The sequence below is a fragment of the Nymphaea colorata genome, chromosome 5 (assembly GCF_008831285.2).
Source record: "Nymphaea colorata isolate Beijing-Zhang1983 chromosome 5, ASM883128v2, whole genome shotgun sequence".
NCBI lineage: Eukaryota > Viridiplantae > Streptophyta > Magnoliopsida > Nymphaeales > Nymphaeaceae > Nymphaea > Nymphaea colorata.
In genome coordinates, this window is record NC_045142.1 from 23,935,855 (window position 1) to 23,951,460 (window position 15,606).

Below are 15,606 nucleotides of genomic sequence, written 5' to 3' on the forward strand. Positions count from 1 at the left end.
CAGGGCACATGAATTTTCATACATTACTCAAAGGAGAGAGGGAGAGAGAGTAAGATGCTTTTAGTGAAAATTTATTTTGTGTATATTTGAGTGCACGTATATAAGGTACCTTCCTTACATATCAAGAAAATAACCAGACCTACCATTTGCATACACTTGGGTAAGGTACCTTACATGTCAAGAGAACAATCCGACCCTGACATTTTAGTTACATGAGTATGCTGTCGAATCAATCAAATATTTGTATCCGTGTGAAAGAGGTCAACATGATGTAACTGGCTCCATCGTCTTGTTTACTGCTTTATAACACTGAAGACTACAAAGAGGAAGTTTGGATTTGGAATCCCTGTACTTGTATGCGTTTGTGCATGAAGGGCCTGCACATTTCTCCCGAGGTGGGGGATAGCTGCATGAACGACCAAAATCAGTCGGAAACTAAAGATAAAGAAATAAAAAATCAGATGGTAACAAGAAGATCAGAACATGCTGTAAACTACTGAGACACATTCAACAATGTGGATAGGATTGGAAATGGTTCAGTCGGAAATAACTTGGACATATACCTGCAGGGTTGAGAGTTAAAAATACTGGGGAGATCAGCATCTTTTGGGAAAGAAACAACAGTTCCAGATGGTCCCATCACCCACCTGACAGTGTTTGATGCAAGAGACATAGCTCTTGCAGCCTTCTCCTGTACGGAAAAAGTATGAGAAACCACCAAATATCATTTGAAGGAAAAGAATCGGAAAAGGGATTGATCAATCATGCTTTTACCTGAGCCATTTCCTCTTTCCGTTTCCTCAACTTGTCCTCCCGTTTCTTCCCATTTGCATCCTGACCAAGTATTTTCCTGATTGCCTGTGCCTGCAAATTATAAAAATCACTTAAAGATATGCACAATTAAGTTCGCCAGAGGTCATGGAAAAGTAGGATCATTTGGCACAAACCTCCGATTCCCTTGCCGCTTTTTCTACTTGCATCCTGCGTCTCTGAGCGGCCTCCGCCTTCTTTAACTGCTGCTCCACTTCAGAAAGTTTTTCCTTTTGTTCTGTGATTCAGAGAAAACCGTAAGCAAGAGATCCTTGTTAATGAAATAAAGAAGAGAAGTTCAGTTACTTACTTCTTGGAGCAGCTGGTGGTAACCCATCAGGAAACTCAATTAAACTAACTCCAGATGATGCATCTTTCCCCGATTGAAGTGCTCTCTGACGAGTTGTGAGAGGAATCTCCTTGTCATCAGTCCGACCATGAGGAAGCCCAGTCTTTGGTTTCTTTCTTCTAGACCCAGAATTAAAAACCATGGATTCATCATCTTCATTTGCAAAACTGCTCTCTTCTTCATCAACACAATAAAGGTCATCTGCATCTCTTGTTCTTGCTTTCTTACTGTTTTCCTTGCGTGATGAAGCTTTACCTCCATAAACATCTTCATCAAACTCGTCAACTGCACGCTTTCTGGAACCCCTTGAGGTTCTTTTTTTATGACTTTCTTCTTGATAAGCTTCATCATACTCTGAACCATAATCTGCATTTGTTTTTGAGGTTTTCAGCCTTTCAAGATACCGAATCTCATCATCATCATCACCATCAAAGTCACCATCTAAGACACGCCTCTTTGGAACCCGTTTGCTCTTTCGAACTGGTTCTGAAACACCAATAAACCAGCACTAGGATTAGCTTTCGGAGTACATCTAGATAGTCATGCCTCTAGAGTCTAGACTCACAATTTGTCAGTAATGGCAAAAACCCACCTTTGAAATCCTTCCATGGAATCCCTTGCGAGCCATTTCCACTATCTGGAGGTGATTGACCTTCATCATTCAAGTCATCCTGTCACATAAGATTTGAAATATTTCAGTCTTTTTACAAGCAAAACTTTGCAGACTTCAACAGGACTACTAATAAACAAATAGTAGCTGTACCACTTGTAGGGAATATGAATTTCCTACAATTATTTACATAATATAGAGGAAAAGAGGAGAATAAATACACTTATCGTGCTCTGTGAAATGCAAATCAACCACAAGTTAAAATTTTATGGACAAAAAAGACTCCAAGACTCCAGATATTTTACAGGCAAGTCCACAATCAGTTGGAAACTTTATGGCATAAATAACTCCAGAATATTACAGGTTTCACAGTAATAGATTAATTAGTAAAAAAACCTATTAAAAGAGACAAAAGCATGAATTTTCACAGACAGTGCCTGTACACATCATAAGAAGCTACATAAAAACTTCCCAACCACCTACTTCGCAGGCTACAGCTGAAGATACGGGGATGCAACTCTGGTCTCCATATAATTTCCATCTAAAGGGATATGAATGAGAATGAAAATGGAGTATCCTGCTGACACAGATGAAACAGAAACTCGAGAAAATATACCTGTGCAATTAGCTTGTGTCGCTGTCTAGATGCATCTGAAGAACGTGGAGGCTTCGTAGAAGAACCAAGTGGGGAGCTGCGGCGGTTCCCACTAGAGCCATGTGTTGCTTTGGTATGAATTGTGTGGGTCACTCCTCCAACCTTGAGCTTCACCTTTCTAAGCATTTTTTCTTGAGAAGAATAGCCCTTTCCATTGTCAACAGCAACATCATTCTCACTTCTCATGCCATTTGAAGTGCCTACTGATCCTGAATGACTTCTGCTGTCCACATTCCTACCACCGCTAACCCCCTTCTCTGATTCTCCAGAAGCAGACTTAACTCGCTTAAACCCCATGTCAGTTGAATGAAGCTGGTTTTGTCTCTGATTACTTGAACTTTTCCAATTGGCTGGTGCAAGAACCCCCTCGCTACTTCGTTTGAACTCAGAACTATTTCGTGCACCACTACTGCCATAATATTTCTCTGAAGCCTTCATGGGAATGTCATCAAAGTCTTCAATTGTTTCACTATTTTGCCTACTTTTTGAATCTTCAGAACTTGATGTCCATGGTGTACCCTCACTTTCTAGTCCATTAATGGATTTTAACTCTTTCTGCTTATAACCTGGTTCATCCCCCGAATTGTCATCACTCGCTGCTTTAGGGTCAGATCCGAAAGTGGGAGAGAATGAAGGAAATTCATGGCCATCATGGAAGAACTGTGAATCAGACCTAGGCCTCCTTGATGAGAAGCTCCTGCGTTTTCTTACAGCAGTTGCACCATCAAATGTCAAACCACCAGCTCCCTCCATGAGGGCAATTCAGCACCTCCAGATACTGGAATGTCTCAGATCAAAACAAAATGATATAATAACATACTAGAATTACAGCGTGTGGTACCCTGTTTAAGAGAAAAAGACAAAAAGAAAATGATTCACCAGAAAGATGAGTCCTAATCAATGAAATGTGTTGAATAAATGGAAACCTAAACAAGTAATCAGCTCTCTGTGTACACAGAAATTGGGACGTAAAACCAAGATCACTATCAGAAACTAACATGCAGTGAACCGAATCCAGTAACGGGAAAATAAAACAAAGTCAAGGTTAACAAACTAGCAGACCATATGAATTGAAAATCAACACACATGATACAGAACACATAATCAAGCCACGAACAATCATGTGATTGACGAAACTTGTGTGGGTGTGGACAAGGAAATCTAGAAACACATCATCAGCAAAATCAACCTTGGTCATTAAGAAAAACAGCGGCGGAAAATAAAAGGACTAATTGAAAAAACTCACAATAAACAAACACGCAGAGCGGTAAATTGCAGCATACCGAATACCCAGAAAAAGAAGACTCAAACGCAACAAGAAACTACAATCCTGAAACACGCGAAAGTAACACCAAGAAACACAAGACTGACTGAAACGCCACATTTATATGGAAGAAACCGGAAAGAAACAATGAACTCAAATCAAGGCAATGAAGTACAGAGAATCCCGAAGGTCCCTCCATTGAACAAAACGCCCTTTGAGGACAGCCATCCTAAAGAAAACAACACCAGTAGAATCTACCGATCCTAAAGAAACCCACACCAATCAAACCAACTCTAAAGCCAAAAAAAGACCCCAAGATATCAAGGACTTTCCAGAATCTTAGACGCCCACAACGGAGAAACAGCCACCAACCAATCTATTCACCACCATCATCGAATCGAGTTAATCAACCATTAACTGAAACCCCAAAACGAAACCGTAAAGTGCAAACCCCAAATCATTATCAAGTCGCTGCCCAAAAACAATCCAAAAAGGAACCGATTAAATACGAGAGAAGTAGCCAACAACAGTTAGATCTACGCCCAAAACACAGAACACAAACGTGCCAACATGCAAAAAACCAGCGATCCCCACATCTCCAAAATCGAAATCAAGAAGACAAAGGAAGAAACTCACCACAGAGAGGGCAGAAGTGGCAGCTGAACCACCAGAAACGATCGCCTACAATCGAACCCGACGAGAAAAGCAAAACAGAGGAAGCTACGCTACTTCCGCGAAGGGTGGTAGCCCGGAACCCTAGCGCCGCAGGAAGAAGGGGAAAGGGAAAGGTGGGGAAGAGGAGAGGGAGATGCCATTTTGTTCCGTAGAGAGAGAGAGGGAGAGAGAAGTTTCTGGGAATAGAGGGCATGTTGGGGATTTCTAGGATAGAAACCTCTCTCTTTCTCTCTCTCTTTCTATCTGGTCTGCTGAGGAGGGGAAACCGGGTGGCGAGGAAGTACATTCTCTCTCTCTCTTGGATCCTTTCGGCCTCCATGACAAAACTGTTTCCTCCCGCCCTTTTCTCGTTTTATCTTAGAAAATCCAGGAACGTGTAAAACTTCATTCTCTGACCCACATTTGGTCAATCTAACATCTTTCCTTTGGTTTTGGATCAAAAATCCAGTTTTCTTCTGAACTTTGAAGTTCCTTTCTTCTTGGGTCTAAAAGGAAGTAACAGATCACAGGGTGATTTAATTATAGATTTCCTTTGGACATGAAAAAGCCGTGTTTGGATGAAAGGAAAATTGACCAAAAATCCGTGTGAGCAGTTACAGAAACAGATTTCGTTTTTTTCAAGGACATCAAGAATTGCTCTTTCACAAACGTTTCTTGCCAATAATTACTTTCGCTAATTGCTGTCCACCTTGCAGTTCTGACTCCCGCTTCGTGGAAATTTATTTGGATTTAAGACCCAAGGTCCAGATCCGATTAGATTTAGTCCGGGTCCTTACTGCTGCTAAACTTTTCTTCAAATAATTCAAAACATGATAAATGGGTCTCTCTCTCTCTCTCTCTCTCTCTATATATATATATATATATATATATATATATATATATATATACCACTTTGATCAGAGATAAAAGCCAGATCTATTCTAGAATGTCTTCTACATAGGGCAAGTTTTAGTTCAAGTTGTCTACAAAATAATCCTCTCCCTCATTACTAATTTTAAAAAAAAAATCGCTCTCCATGAGAATGTTCACCCTTATAAACAATTTTTGTAATCAAGAAATGATGTTATTTGATTATGTGTTTTAAGAACTTATATTCCAAAAATACAGTGGTCTTCTTATCAAATATGCTCATATAACTGGACTTACTTTTCCAATTATAAAGAGATTAACTAATATAATGTTTACTCATTTGAGGGGTATTTTAGTATCTTCAAAAAACAATTAGGTTTCTATTTTTCTCAACTTAATCTCTACTATTAATTTCTTGACATTTAATCTCTATTATTAATTTCTTGACATTCAATGACTCCGACGATTCCCATCAAATTTGGCATATAAGGTTCTGGTAGCTATCAGATTCCACACACATATATATATATATATATATATATATATATATTATCTGCCCAGTTTAGATATGTTCGTAAGATTTGAAAAGAAATTGTGTGAAAATAATGTGTAAAAGATTATTGTCAGGTTTTCAGAAAGTTAGTTCTTTGGTTGAACCAATTTTACAAGAAAAAAGGGAAATAGATTTTTGACCTTCAGGCTTTTTCCTGTAATTAAGCATGAAAACAATCAGCCTTAACATATTTTATCGGTTAATTAACCAACTAAAAAACCATTACAAGATTATTTTGAAAAAATGAAAAAACTATGAAAAGAAAGTTTCTGGATCTATTCGGCACATACCATTTTGTGTATTTATATATTTAGGAGGATTTTGATGGCCAAGAAAGAATTTCCAAAGTGGGTTTTTTCTAAAGAAAAAATTCAGGAAATCCTTCTTTACTGTTTGATTACATCTCGAATAAGTAAGTGCCTCTCAGAAAGTACTTTCCAAAGAAAAGCCTTTCCAATCAAACACTTGCTCAAGGCCCCAAGGGAATGCACCGATTGCCGAACAGATTTCAAGAAGTTGCAAATTTATCAACAAATCTTACATTCAGAACTTTCGAAGCCCTGCATCAAATCGGCAGTTCTTCATCATCATCTAAGATTCTATAACAACCGTCGATCTCGAAGATGGACGGACCATAACAAGCACAAGATCCACAAACAAGAGACAATTAGCCATAAACCTCCATTTTCTTCTAGTTTCCAGATTGGAAACAAACAGGCAACTAGGACAAACTAAACTCGACTCTCAAACAAGGACAGGATTCAAACCAAGTCTGCCAAGGCCAGGCAGTTGCTGGTGAGCTTACTTAGCTCACTATCATATGAGCCCATGAGCATAGGCAGCCCGGGCATCTCCACGAATCCGTCCTCGCACGTACTCGCGTCGCTTATCGTGGCACTCAGCATGGTCTTGAGCGTGTCGAGGTCGGACGCGGCCAGCGCCTTCTTCGCGTCGTCGAAATTCGCATTCATGTCATCATACATGTCCTTGCATGTTTCCAGGCAGCTCCTCAGGTAAGGTGTGATGGTTGTCCCTGCTAGAAGCTGGTTGGCATGGGCAGTTGCACTGGCAACCTTAGTAGCAGTGGCCTTGATCTGCATGAGGAGCATGTCCGCCGGACTCAGGTGGCCGGAGGCCGGGAGGTACGGCTTCACCGACGAGGTGCACACGTCCGGGTAGCTGGTCTGCTTGCAGAAGCCCGCAATGGATGCATCGACCCCAGACGCCCCCGAACCAGAATTCGTGGCTGGAGCATGGGAGGGCACCGAGCCGCCGGAGGACTTGGACCCTGTGGGCTTGGTTGGCGCATTGACTGGTGATGGTACTGATTCAGATGGTAGCTGGGTTGGCTCCTCTACTGGTGATGGTGGTGATGGGGATGGCTTGGTTGGCGCATTGACCGGAGATGGGGGCGGCTTGGCCGGGGCATTCACTGGAGATGGGGTTGAAGGGGGCGACTTGGCGGGGGCATTAACTGGAGATGGGGGCGGTTTGGCTGGGGAATTGACCGGAGATGAACCTGAACTTTGTGATTGGGATGGAGGCGGTTTGGCCGGAGCATTGACTGGAGCTGATCCTGAACTTGGTGATTGGGATGGGGTTGGTTTGGCCGGGGCATTGGCCGGAGATGATCCTCCTGAACTTTGTGATCGGGATGGGGTTGGTTTGCGTGCTTTGAGATGGCTATCTCGGGGAACACAAAGAGCATTAGAGCCCTGGAGGAGGAGGAGAGAAGAGAGTGAAAGAAGAAGAAGAAGCCTCAACATCTCTCTGCTATCTGGAAAGAGAGACAACATCAAGAGAGAGAGGGACAGAGAGAGAGAGAGAAAAAGAAAGAAAAAAAAGGAGGAGAGGAAGGAAGGGAACATGAAAGGGGTAAGGTTGAGAAGTTGTTCTAAAGTAGGAAGGCCCCCTTTTTGGTGGAGAGCAAAACATGGAGCGGTTTGTGAGCATAACCAAGGTGATGAAACTAATCTGACCTCTCTCTCTCTACAGTATTTTCTTGTCGCAGTGTCCCCCTTCCCTTCTGATTGGCCGCTACCTGCTTCCTGCCGCTCATCGGCTCACCCCCTCTCTCTCTCCTTTACTTTTTTTAGTGTGTTTTTTCTCTTTTGCTTTTAGAATGGAAACTATTTCCACCAATTTTGACCATATATTGTCCGGCTGAATTCCTCTTCATACACACACACACACATATATATATATATATATATATATATATATATATATATATATATATGTGTGTGTAAGAAACAAAAACCAGACCTCTTTGTTTTATAAGCATTCATTTGAGATCCAACCGAATAGAGAAAGGGGGTGTTGGACCTTAAAACCGCAGACAGTAATCAAATGCAACCTAAATTTTTCCTCCAAATTTATCATTTGTGAATAAAAAAAGCTCAAAAGAATAAAGATGACACAAGTATTCATCATATGCATGACACAATCAACACTAATGTCCAATCCGGTAATTGCAGTGAATGAGGAAAGTTCAAACACCATAAACACTTGATTATTTAATCAAATACAAGAAAGGAATATCTGCCAAGCAAAGAGATTAGTCTTCTCCCTCACCCTGCTTCACCACTGTTACTGGGCAAGTTGCATGATTCACCACATAATTGCTGACACTCCCCATAAGAGCCCTGAAATATAAATGCATAAATAACATTAAATGATCAAAAACTTAAATTACATGAACAGAAGGACAATTTACATCATCATGTGACTGCTTTTAAAAAAAACAGAATAAGACACAAGAACTTTATGATTTATATATATATATATATATATATATATATATATATATATATATATAGGCCTATTCTTTCGAAGGCCAGGAAATTGAATTTCTTGTGCTAAAAATGTTTTTTTAATTCTATCTTTTGTTAGAATTTTAGAAAAAAAGTATATTAATATAAATATTCAAAGCATGTTCTAGATATTTAAGTCATTAACTGAGAAAGCGAAGTTCTGAAAGCGAATGGGATTAGATAATGCAGAGGCCAGAGCCTGAAACAAGATGTTAGTGAATCAATAACCTTCTCAGTGTGCCCAGCCCCCTGCTTCCAATCACAAGGCAGCTCAATGGGATGTCATTGATGGCTTCACATATCTTCTCGCGAGCATCTCCCCAATAAATCTTCATAACAACCATCACCTGTTCACAAGGAGTTTATATGATTCTTCTTAAGGATTCAATATATATGATTTACACTCGAACACATAAATGATGCTAAACTTTTATTATCACAACATAAAGCATGAAAAGCAGAGGTGAAGCCAAAAATTCAGTCAGAGAGGCACTAATCCCAAAATGTCCATGCTTAGAGGGACATCAATATATATAAAGAGTCAAATATTTGAAGGCAATATAAAAATAAAACTATTTTATGTGGCAGGTGTGGCAATTGCCCACTTCAGACCACATGTGGTTCTGCCACTGATAAAAGTAGAGAGCATGGTAAGTTTTCAGGCCCGAACACCCATCTGCATGCTCGGAGAACATGATGCCCCTCACATAGATAAGTGTGAAGAACACTTTGGCTATTTTTAACAAAGAAAGCGGTATTTCAGGCATTTTAATAGAAATCTAGGCATGTGGTCATGTCAACTGTTGCTTTTTCGGGTCCGAACATAAGAACTTCTTCCTTAGTGAAGAATCCTCTCTCTCTCTTTCTCTCGTAAGATAAACTGTATATGCATTCTAAACAAGCTTACTGATGCCTAAACGAGCCGAGCTCACCTGACTTGAACTCGAATTGCTAATGGAAATGACTTCAATTTTTTACTAGAACCAGCTCATTTAATAAACAAGTCGAGCTCAGATCAAGCCCGAGTTAAGTTTAGATGACTCGAGCCATCCCTACGTACCCCAATGTTTAGAAAATGCTCTGCAAAACATGTTGTTGAAGTTTTGATGGTGTAACAAAAACATGCTCAAGTTTGAGCTTTCTTCGTTTACTTTGATGGCGGCAGAATAAACAAAATCAGAACTTGAGTGTCCCTTTTTTCTCGGCCTCTTTGCTAAGATCAACATAGAAAATTCTTACTTGGCAAATTCATGAACATGATCATTCTTAAGAGGACTTCCAAACATGGTAAAACATGGAAAAAAACCATTACCTCCTTTTGCTTCACGAGACAGTTGAGCAAATCCAGGGTCTCAGCATCAGGCTTGATTCCATACTTCTTGGTAATGTGTGGATCAGAGAGCTCACCCAGAGGTATGAAAGCTGTTCCAAAATAGAAACACCAAAGGAGAATGGTGAAGATGACAATGCGACGAGATGATGAAGGCCAAAATCATCCTGCTTCATAAAAAAAAGACGCTTCAACCAACAAAAGCTCAAGATCATGGTTTTTCAGGGATCGGCCAGGCAACTATAATCCTTAAAATCAAGAGCCTTAGCCTCGGGGCGTTACGCCACCAACAATAATTAATCAGGTAGTCTAACAGTATGGTTTTCTCATATTATTAAAAAAAACAAAAAAACAAAAACAAAAACAAGAGGTCCATGGGCGGAGGCAGGAGTGGCAGGGGCCATAGTCCTAGAAAATCAAAATTTTACATATAAATTTTAAAATTTCAGTCAACCTAAATAAAAACCATACTGTTAGACTACCTGATTATTACAATTTCAGTTATTAATTGTGCCCTTTTATAACGGGGAACCTTTCGAGCGATGGGGGCCACTTAATGGTCCATGCTTCCGTGATAGCGAACCGAGACAGCTCGCCAAAGATGCCAATTAAGAAAAGCCATCAGTATGGTTCCAAGAGAAATGATCTCAGATACGATATGGTTTCACTTCCACGGCCTTCTCTAGCACAACCCTTAACATTTCCTTCTATGTATGTCAGCCAATTCATTTAAGTCCTCGCCCTTACGCCCTTTCTTATTTTAATTAATTTATAATATAATTTAAAATATAAAAATGGTTTATATGTATATATAGGAAAACGGATAAAAAGAGGACCCTCATATGCTATTTGACTGGAATCGTCTAGGCCGTCAATTGCAATGAAATCAAATAAATAAAAACTAAGTTTTTTACAAGAGAGTATATATATATATATATATATATATATATATATGAGGCGCCGTTACAGACAATTAAATTGGAGGGAAACAAAGAAGCGTTACTACACTATAGAAACTAAGCGTATACACACATGAAATGATACATAAACACTGTCGCAAGCTGGGTGACCGAAGTGAGGCAAAACACTACCAAAAGGTATATACAAGTGTCCGAACGTATCTGAAGTCTTTAAAAGACATCTGCCGGGCCAACTTATCTAAATTTTTATGTTAAACAATTGCATATAATATAATTGAACAAAGAAAAAAAAAATGTGAGTCATAAGGTCGAGATAATAGGGCCTATCTTAGACATTTTCCTCCGCCAGTCAAACACGCTACAAATTTATCCCGCTTAACAAAATTAATTTGAGTGGAGTACGATTTAACCGCTTATTGAAATTTAAAGGTGAGATATGTTAAGTAATATTTATTATGATTTACGTGGGTAGTCGATGATTTACATAAAAAAAATAAAAATTCAAAAAATGAGTGACTCGCCATTTCATTGTTTTATGCAAAGTGAAAAGATTCTTCCCCATCCGTCGCAATTACAGTGAAAAGGTTCATCCCCTTCCGTCCGCAAATAATTTTTTATTCCAAATGAGGATAAAAAGCGACGGTTTAAAAGAAATCGTTTTAAAATTGTTTTAGTAATTTAGTAAGTGCATTAAATAAGCATCTACAAACTCGAAAAACAAGAGATATTTAGCCAAAACAATAATATATTTTAGTGAGGGTAACTTTGAAAAAAATAACAATAATAAACTGTTTAAAAATTAAAATTTCCTAAAAATAAGAACCCTCTTGTTTTTTCACGCCTTCAATTTTCCAACCAGATGCGATAAAACCCAGAACATGTCCACCATTTATTGTCTGAAACCGGCCACAAAAAAAAAAAAAAAAAAAAAACAATCAATCTAAAACTCGCCTCCTAATTGATAGCCGATAGATGTGTTCAATTGTCAACAAAAATTTGTCCACTCGAAAGAAAACTCATTCTAAGACCTAGTTTTCCAATTGGAACGCATAGTTCTTATTGATTCTCAAATAGAATCGAACATTCTGTTGATCTAAGTTTTGTTTAGAGTAGTTTCATTGTATTGGATATAAAATGTTTGAATGACTGAAAAATTATAATCTCCAGGAAAGGAAAGGAGGCTCCCAACAAAATCTGCTTCGGACAGTGGAATAAGGGGGAGAAGAGAACCGACGTCACCATTAACACCAAAAGGGAGAGGAGGGAAGAGAAAGACAAAAATCAACACCTGAATATCACCATTAACAGCAACAAGAGAGAGGGAGAGAGAGATAGAGATTACGTGAGCCGGTGGCCTCCCAGAGCTGGGTTTCTCCTTCTTCGTAATGGACGGTGGAGGTGGACTGGACGTTGACGAGGATGAGGTGATCGCCGTGCCTCGCCATGTTCTCCACCGCCCACTTCACGGCGAGCCTGCTGCACGGCGAGAAGTCCAGCGCCACCCCTACTCTCCTTTCATCCGCGCTGATTCCGCCGCCGCTGCCACTGCCGCCGCCGTGATCCATTTCTCTTGTCCGCTTCCCTCTCTCTCTCTCCTGCTTGTAGTCCAGCCAAAGGGGGGGGAGATAAATAGTTAAATAACTGTATACACGATGAAACGAATTTTAAAAACGAAAAAGCAATTTTCTAAATGCATCTCTGTCTTTTAAAAAATTAATAAATCCTCCTACTCTCAGTCATATTGACAAATTCATCCCATTCTTTAACAAGTATGACGATCAGTTAGGTGTTATTGGAGGCATGATTAAGTTGGTGTTTGGATGGCACTTTCAAAATCTTAGTTTTCTTCAAACCAGGTTTTCTTAAAACCTGGTTTTGTTAAAACGCATGCAAAATCCGTTCTTTCAACTGGAAAAATTTGATAAGAAAAACATTGCCTTCTAATTCTACATATTTTTAATATTTGTGTTCCAAAACATTATTTTCTTATTTCATAAGACATGGTATGATTAAGAATATTGTTTTTAAATCTAACATTAAAATGTTTGAATATAATTATGTGATGCTTCTTATAACAAAAATAATATTTTTTTAAAATATGAAAATGTTATATAAATATCATGCTTTGATGGTATTGATGAATTCTTACACAGAGGTTAGTTGAGTTTTGCTTCATGTAGAAAGCGTGACAACCAACGGTATAAATGACATAATCTAATTTTGTGCGAAACTCTACTCATGCTAAGCATGTTTAAAGTAAAATAATAACAATAATAATAACAAAGAATCTATTTTAAAGTAGCAATTTCATGTGAGGAACATGCTCATCGAGTATAAAACCTTTATAGAACGTTCCTTTAATTTTAGCTGCAATACATATGAGTTTATTTGTAATACATCATATAATATTAGCAGGTTTTCTCAAAATCCTTAAAAACTATGCAGTTGATGTGAAAGTAGAAATATGATCAAATTTCTCTCTCTCTCCCCCTGCATTATTGAATCAGGTTGCCATCACTATGTAAAATTACTGTTAACGCCCTTATCTATCAGTTATATATATAACACTTGAAAATTTCGAAGCAATTTCGCGTTAAGTACATCAGACAAAAGTTTTTTATATATCTTTTCGACAAAGTGGACATTTGTTTACTTTGTGTGGTATCCATGATTAAAATAAACGAAAAAGTAGTAATTTTTTATAACAAATAAATTAAAAAAACAAAAACAAAGTTTCTTTCCTTCAAAATAAGAGCAAAACTTTCTTGTGGTTTTGTTATTTGAGTCTAATGATTGGTAAATTTGGTTAAACTTAGGCCTCAGTTTGTATTTTTAATTAGTATACTACACCAAACCTATGTAGAAAAAGACAAATATTTTCTCAAGTTCTTTCATCATAATCTGAAATATGTTGACCTCTTTTAAGAAAACAAATTCCTATTGCCTACTCCTAAATTATGTATTTTTTATTACAAGTTTAATTTTATAAGTCAAAGTTATTGAGGTTGTATAATAAAAAATAATAATAATAATAATAATACCCAATTTCAAATCTTAGGCAAGAACATGACATTAATACAGTTCATTTCACATTCATTATTCATTTCTTTATGAATATACAGTCAATTATTGGTGCATTATTGGGTTTGACCCAAAAGTTTGAAGCCCCACCATGTGGGAATGGATAAGAGTAATCTGGATTCCCTTGTCGGTCGGATCTAAAAGTTGGATGAAAGGCCCAAAATCTTTTTTAAAATACACAACCGGATCCGAACTTCTTCATTGTGATATATATTAAGAACCGACTTTAAAAATAAATAGATATTAAATAAACAATAATTATTTAAAACTACATATAAAATTCGGATCCGAATCTGATTGGATAATTGCTTCAGGCCAAATTCTTATCCAACCAAATTTCATTTTTTCAAATCCAAACTCGTTCTTAATCTGATCTTAATTTGTTGTTTTCGTTCTCGATATTTTTTTAGGTATTTCGGTCATCAATCCATGTGAAAATACTAAAAAAAAAAAGTATTTTAGAGTGAATTTTCTATTAAGGACCCTCTTCGGAAATAATTACAGAAATAGGTCTCGTGTTTTATGTTTTTCTTATGAACAAAAATGACAATGGTGCCCCTTCTTTGGTATAAAATCGAAACACATTTTAATTAATTAATAAATATTAGCATCGGCACCGAATTCTTCAAATCGAAAAAAAATGTAAGATATTTAATGTAGGATGTAAAAATAAAATAATATAAACGTGTCTGTCGCATTCAGGCAAATATTGACAACGCCAATATTTTTGAAGGGGCACCATTGTCATTTTTGTTTCAACATTAAATACCATTCATCAAAATTGTTAGTAATACTGTCTAATTTCTGATGCGTTGACGGCGATTGATAGCTACCAGTACGACACAATACTAAAAACATTTTGAATGGCTGGTAAGACCAAATTTTGGTTCAACAACTCAAATTAGCCTAAATATTTGGGCTTTTAATATTTAGTTGTTAGTATCAAACTAATATATGTATAATATATACAACATGTTTATATAAGAAATGGGTTCGACCATTCCTATTCTAAGTTTTCTCTCTCTCTCTCTCTCTCATCAAGCCCTTGTATACCAGACTTGATGAGAATGTATATTGGGATGAAATCAAATAATGAAGAATAAGTTAAACATATAGAAGATAAGTTGTTTTTTAAAGAGTTAAAATACAATTCAAGGAGACGAGATGTTTAAAATTATTTGGTTCCTTCTTTTGAAGGGTTGGAAGCACAACCGCCAATATGTACCTCATGGCCCCCTGGCCGATATGAAATTCGAGCACACAGTTTTTTTTTTTTTTCGTTCCTTAATTTAACTTAAATGTTTTTTAAATCGATTTAATAAAAAATTAAGGCAACGTGGGCCGATACAGGTATGGCGCCGAAACCATTATTTACCAGTCACAAATATCACGTATTAATCGAAAAAGACGCCATAAATGCATAAAAAATGAGTAATAAGACACTTTTTTAACGCCATAATATATTTTTTTAAAAAAAAACACCTGTTATACATGTTCTTTACGTATTTTTTATTAATTTGTGGCTCATTCCTTTTTTATATAATTTTTCAAATTTTTTAAATGTTTGCTTAGATTTTCCTACGATTTTTTCGAGATAATTTCTCGCCGTGTACAACATTGGCCAAATTTCAAATGTCTTCCAGGCCATAGCTACTTGCAAATATGCTTCCTTTCTGTAATTTTTGCTTCCTTGCTTC

The 15,606-nt window shown here is 37.6% G+C and overlaps 3 protein-coding genes and 1 long non-coding RNA gene across 4 annotated transcripts; 1 reads left to right on the forward strand and 3 right to left on the reverse strand.

Annotated features, from left to right (window-relative positions):
- Positions 1 to 55: 55 nt before the first annotated feature.
- Positions 56 to 4,661, reverse strand: LOC116255088 (uncharacterized). Its single transcript, XM_031630836.2, has 8 exons — positions 4,325 to 4,661; positions 2,386 to 3,266; positions 1,752 to 1,830; positions 1,121 to 1,645; positions 948 to 1,048; positions 775 to 864; positions 564 to 691; positions 56 to 406 (listed from the first exon to the last, which is right to left on the reverse strand). The coding sequence occupies exons 2-8, from the start codon at positions 3,175 to 3,177 to the stop codon at positions 262 to 264; spliced, it is 1,860 nt and encodes a 619-aa protein (XP_031486696.1). The 5' UTR covers positions 3,178 to 3,266; positions 4,325 to 4,661; the 3' UTR covers positions 56 to 261.
- A 1,614-nt stretch (positions 4,662 to 6,275) lies between these two features.
- On the reverse strand, positions 6,276 to 7,906 carry LOC116254694 (uncharacterized). The gene has a single exon (XM_031630235.2). The coding sequence runs from the start codon at positions 7,631 to 7,633 to the stop codon at positions 6,527 to 6,529; it is 1,107 nt and encodes a 368-aa protein (XP_031486095.1). The 5' UTR covers positions 7,634 to 7,906; the 3' UTR covers positions 6,276 to 6,526.
- A 209-nt stretch (positions 7,907 to 8,115) lies between these two features.
- Positions 8,116 to 12,450, reverse strand: LOC116255041 (universal stress protein PHOS32). Its single transcript, XM_031630762.2, has 4 exons — positions 12,171 to 12,450; positions 9,891 to 10,000; positions 8,807 to 8,925; positions 8,116 to 8,410 (listed from the first exon to the last, which is right to left on the reverse strand). Exons 1-4 carry the CDS (start codon positions 12,391 to 12,393, stop codon positions 8,323 to 8,325), a joined length of 540 nt encoding a protein of 179 aa, XP_031486622.1. The 5' UTR covers positions 12,394 to 12,450; the 3' UTR covers positions 8,116 to 8,322.
- On the forward strand, positions 10,007 to 11,763 carry LOC116255042 (uncharacterized). The gene is made up of 2 exons (XR_004172805.2): positions 10,007 to 10,212; positions 10,410 to 11,763. It is a non-coding gene; the product is annotated as an uncharacterized LOC116255042 (long non-coding RNA).
- Positions 12,451 to 15,606: the final 3,156 nt, after the last annotated feature.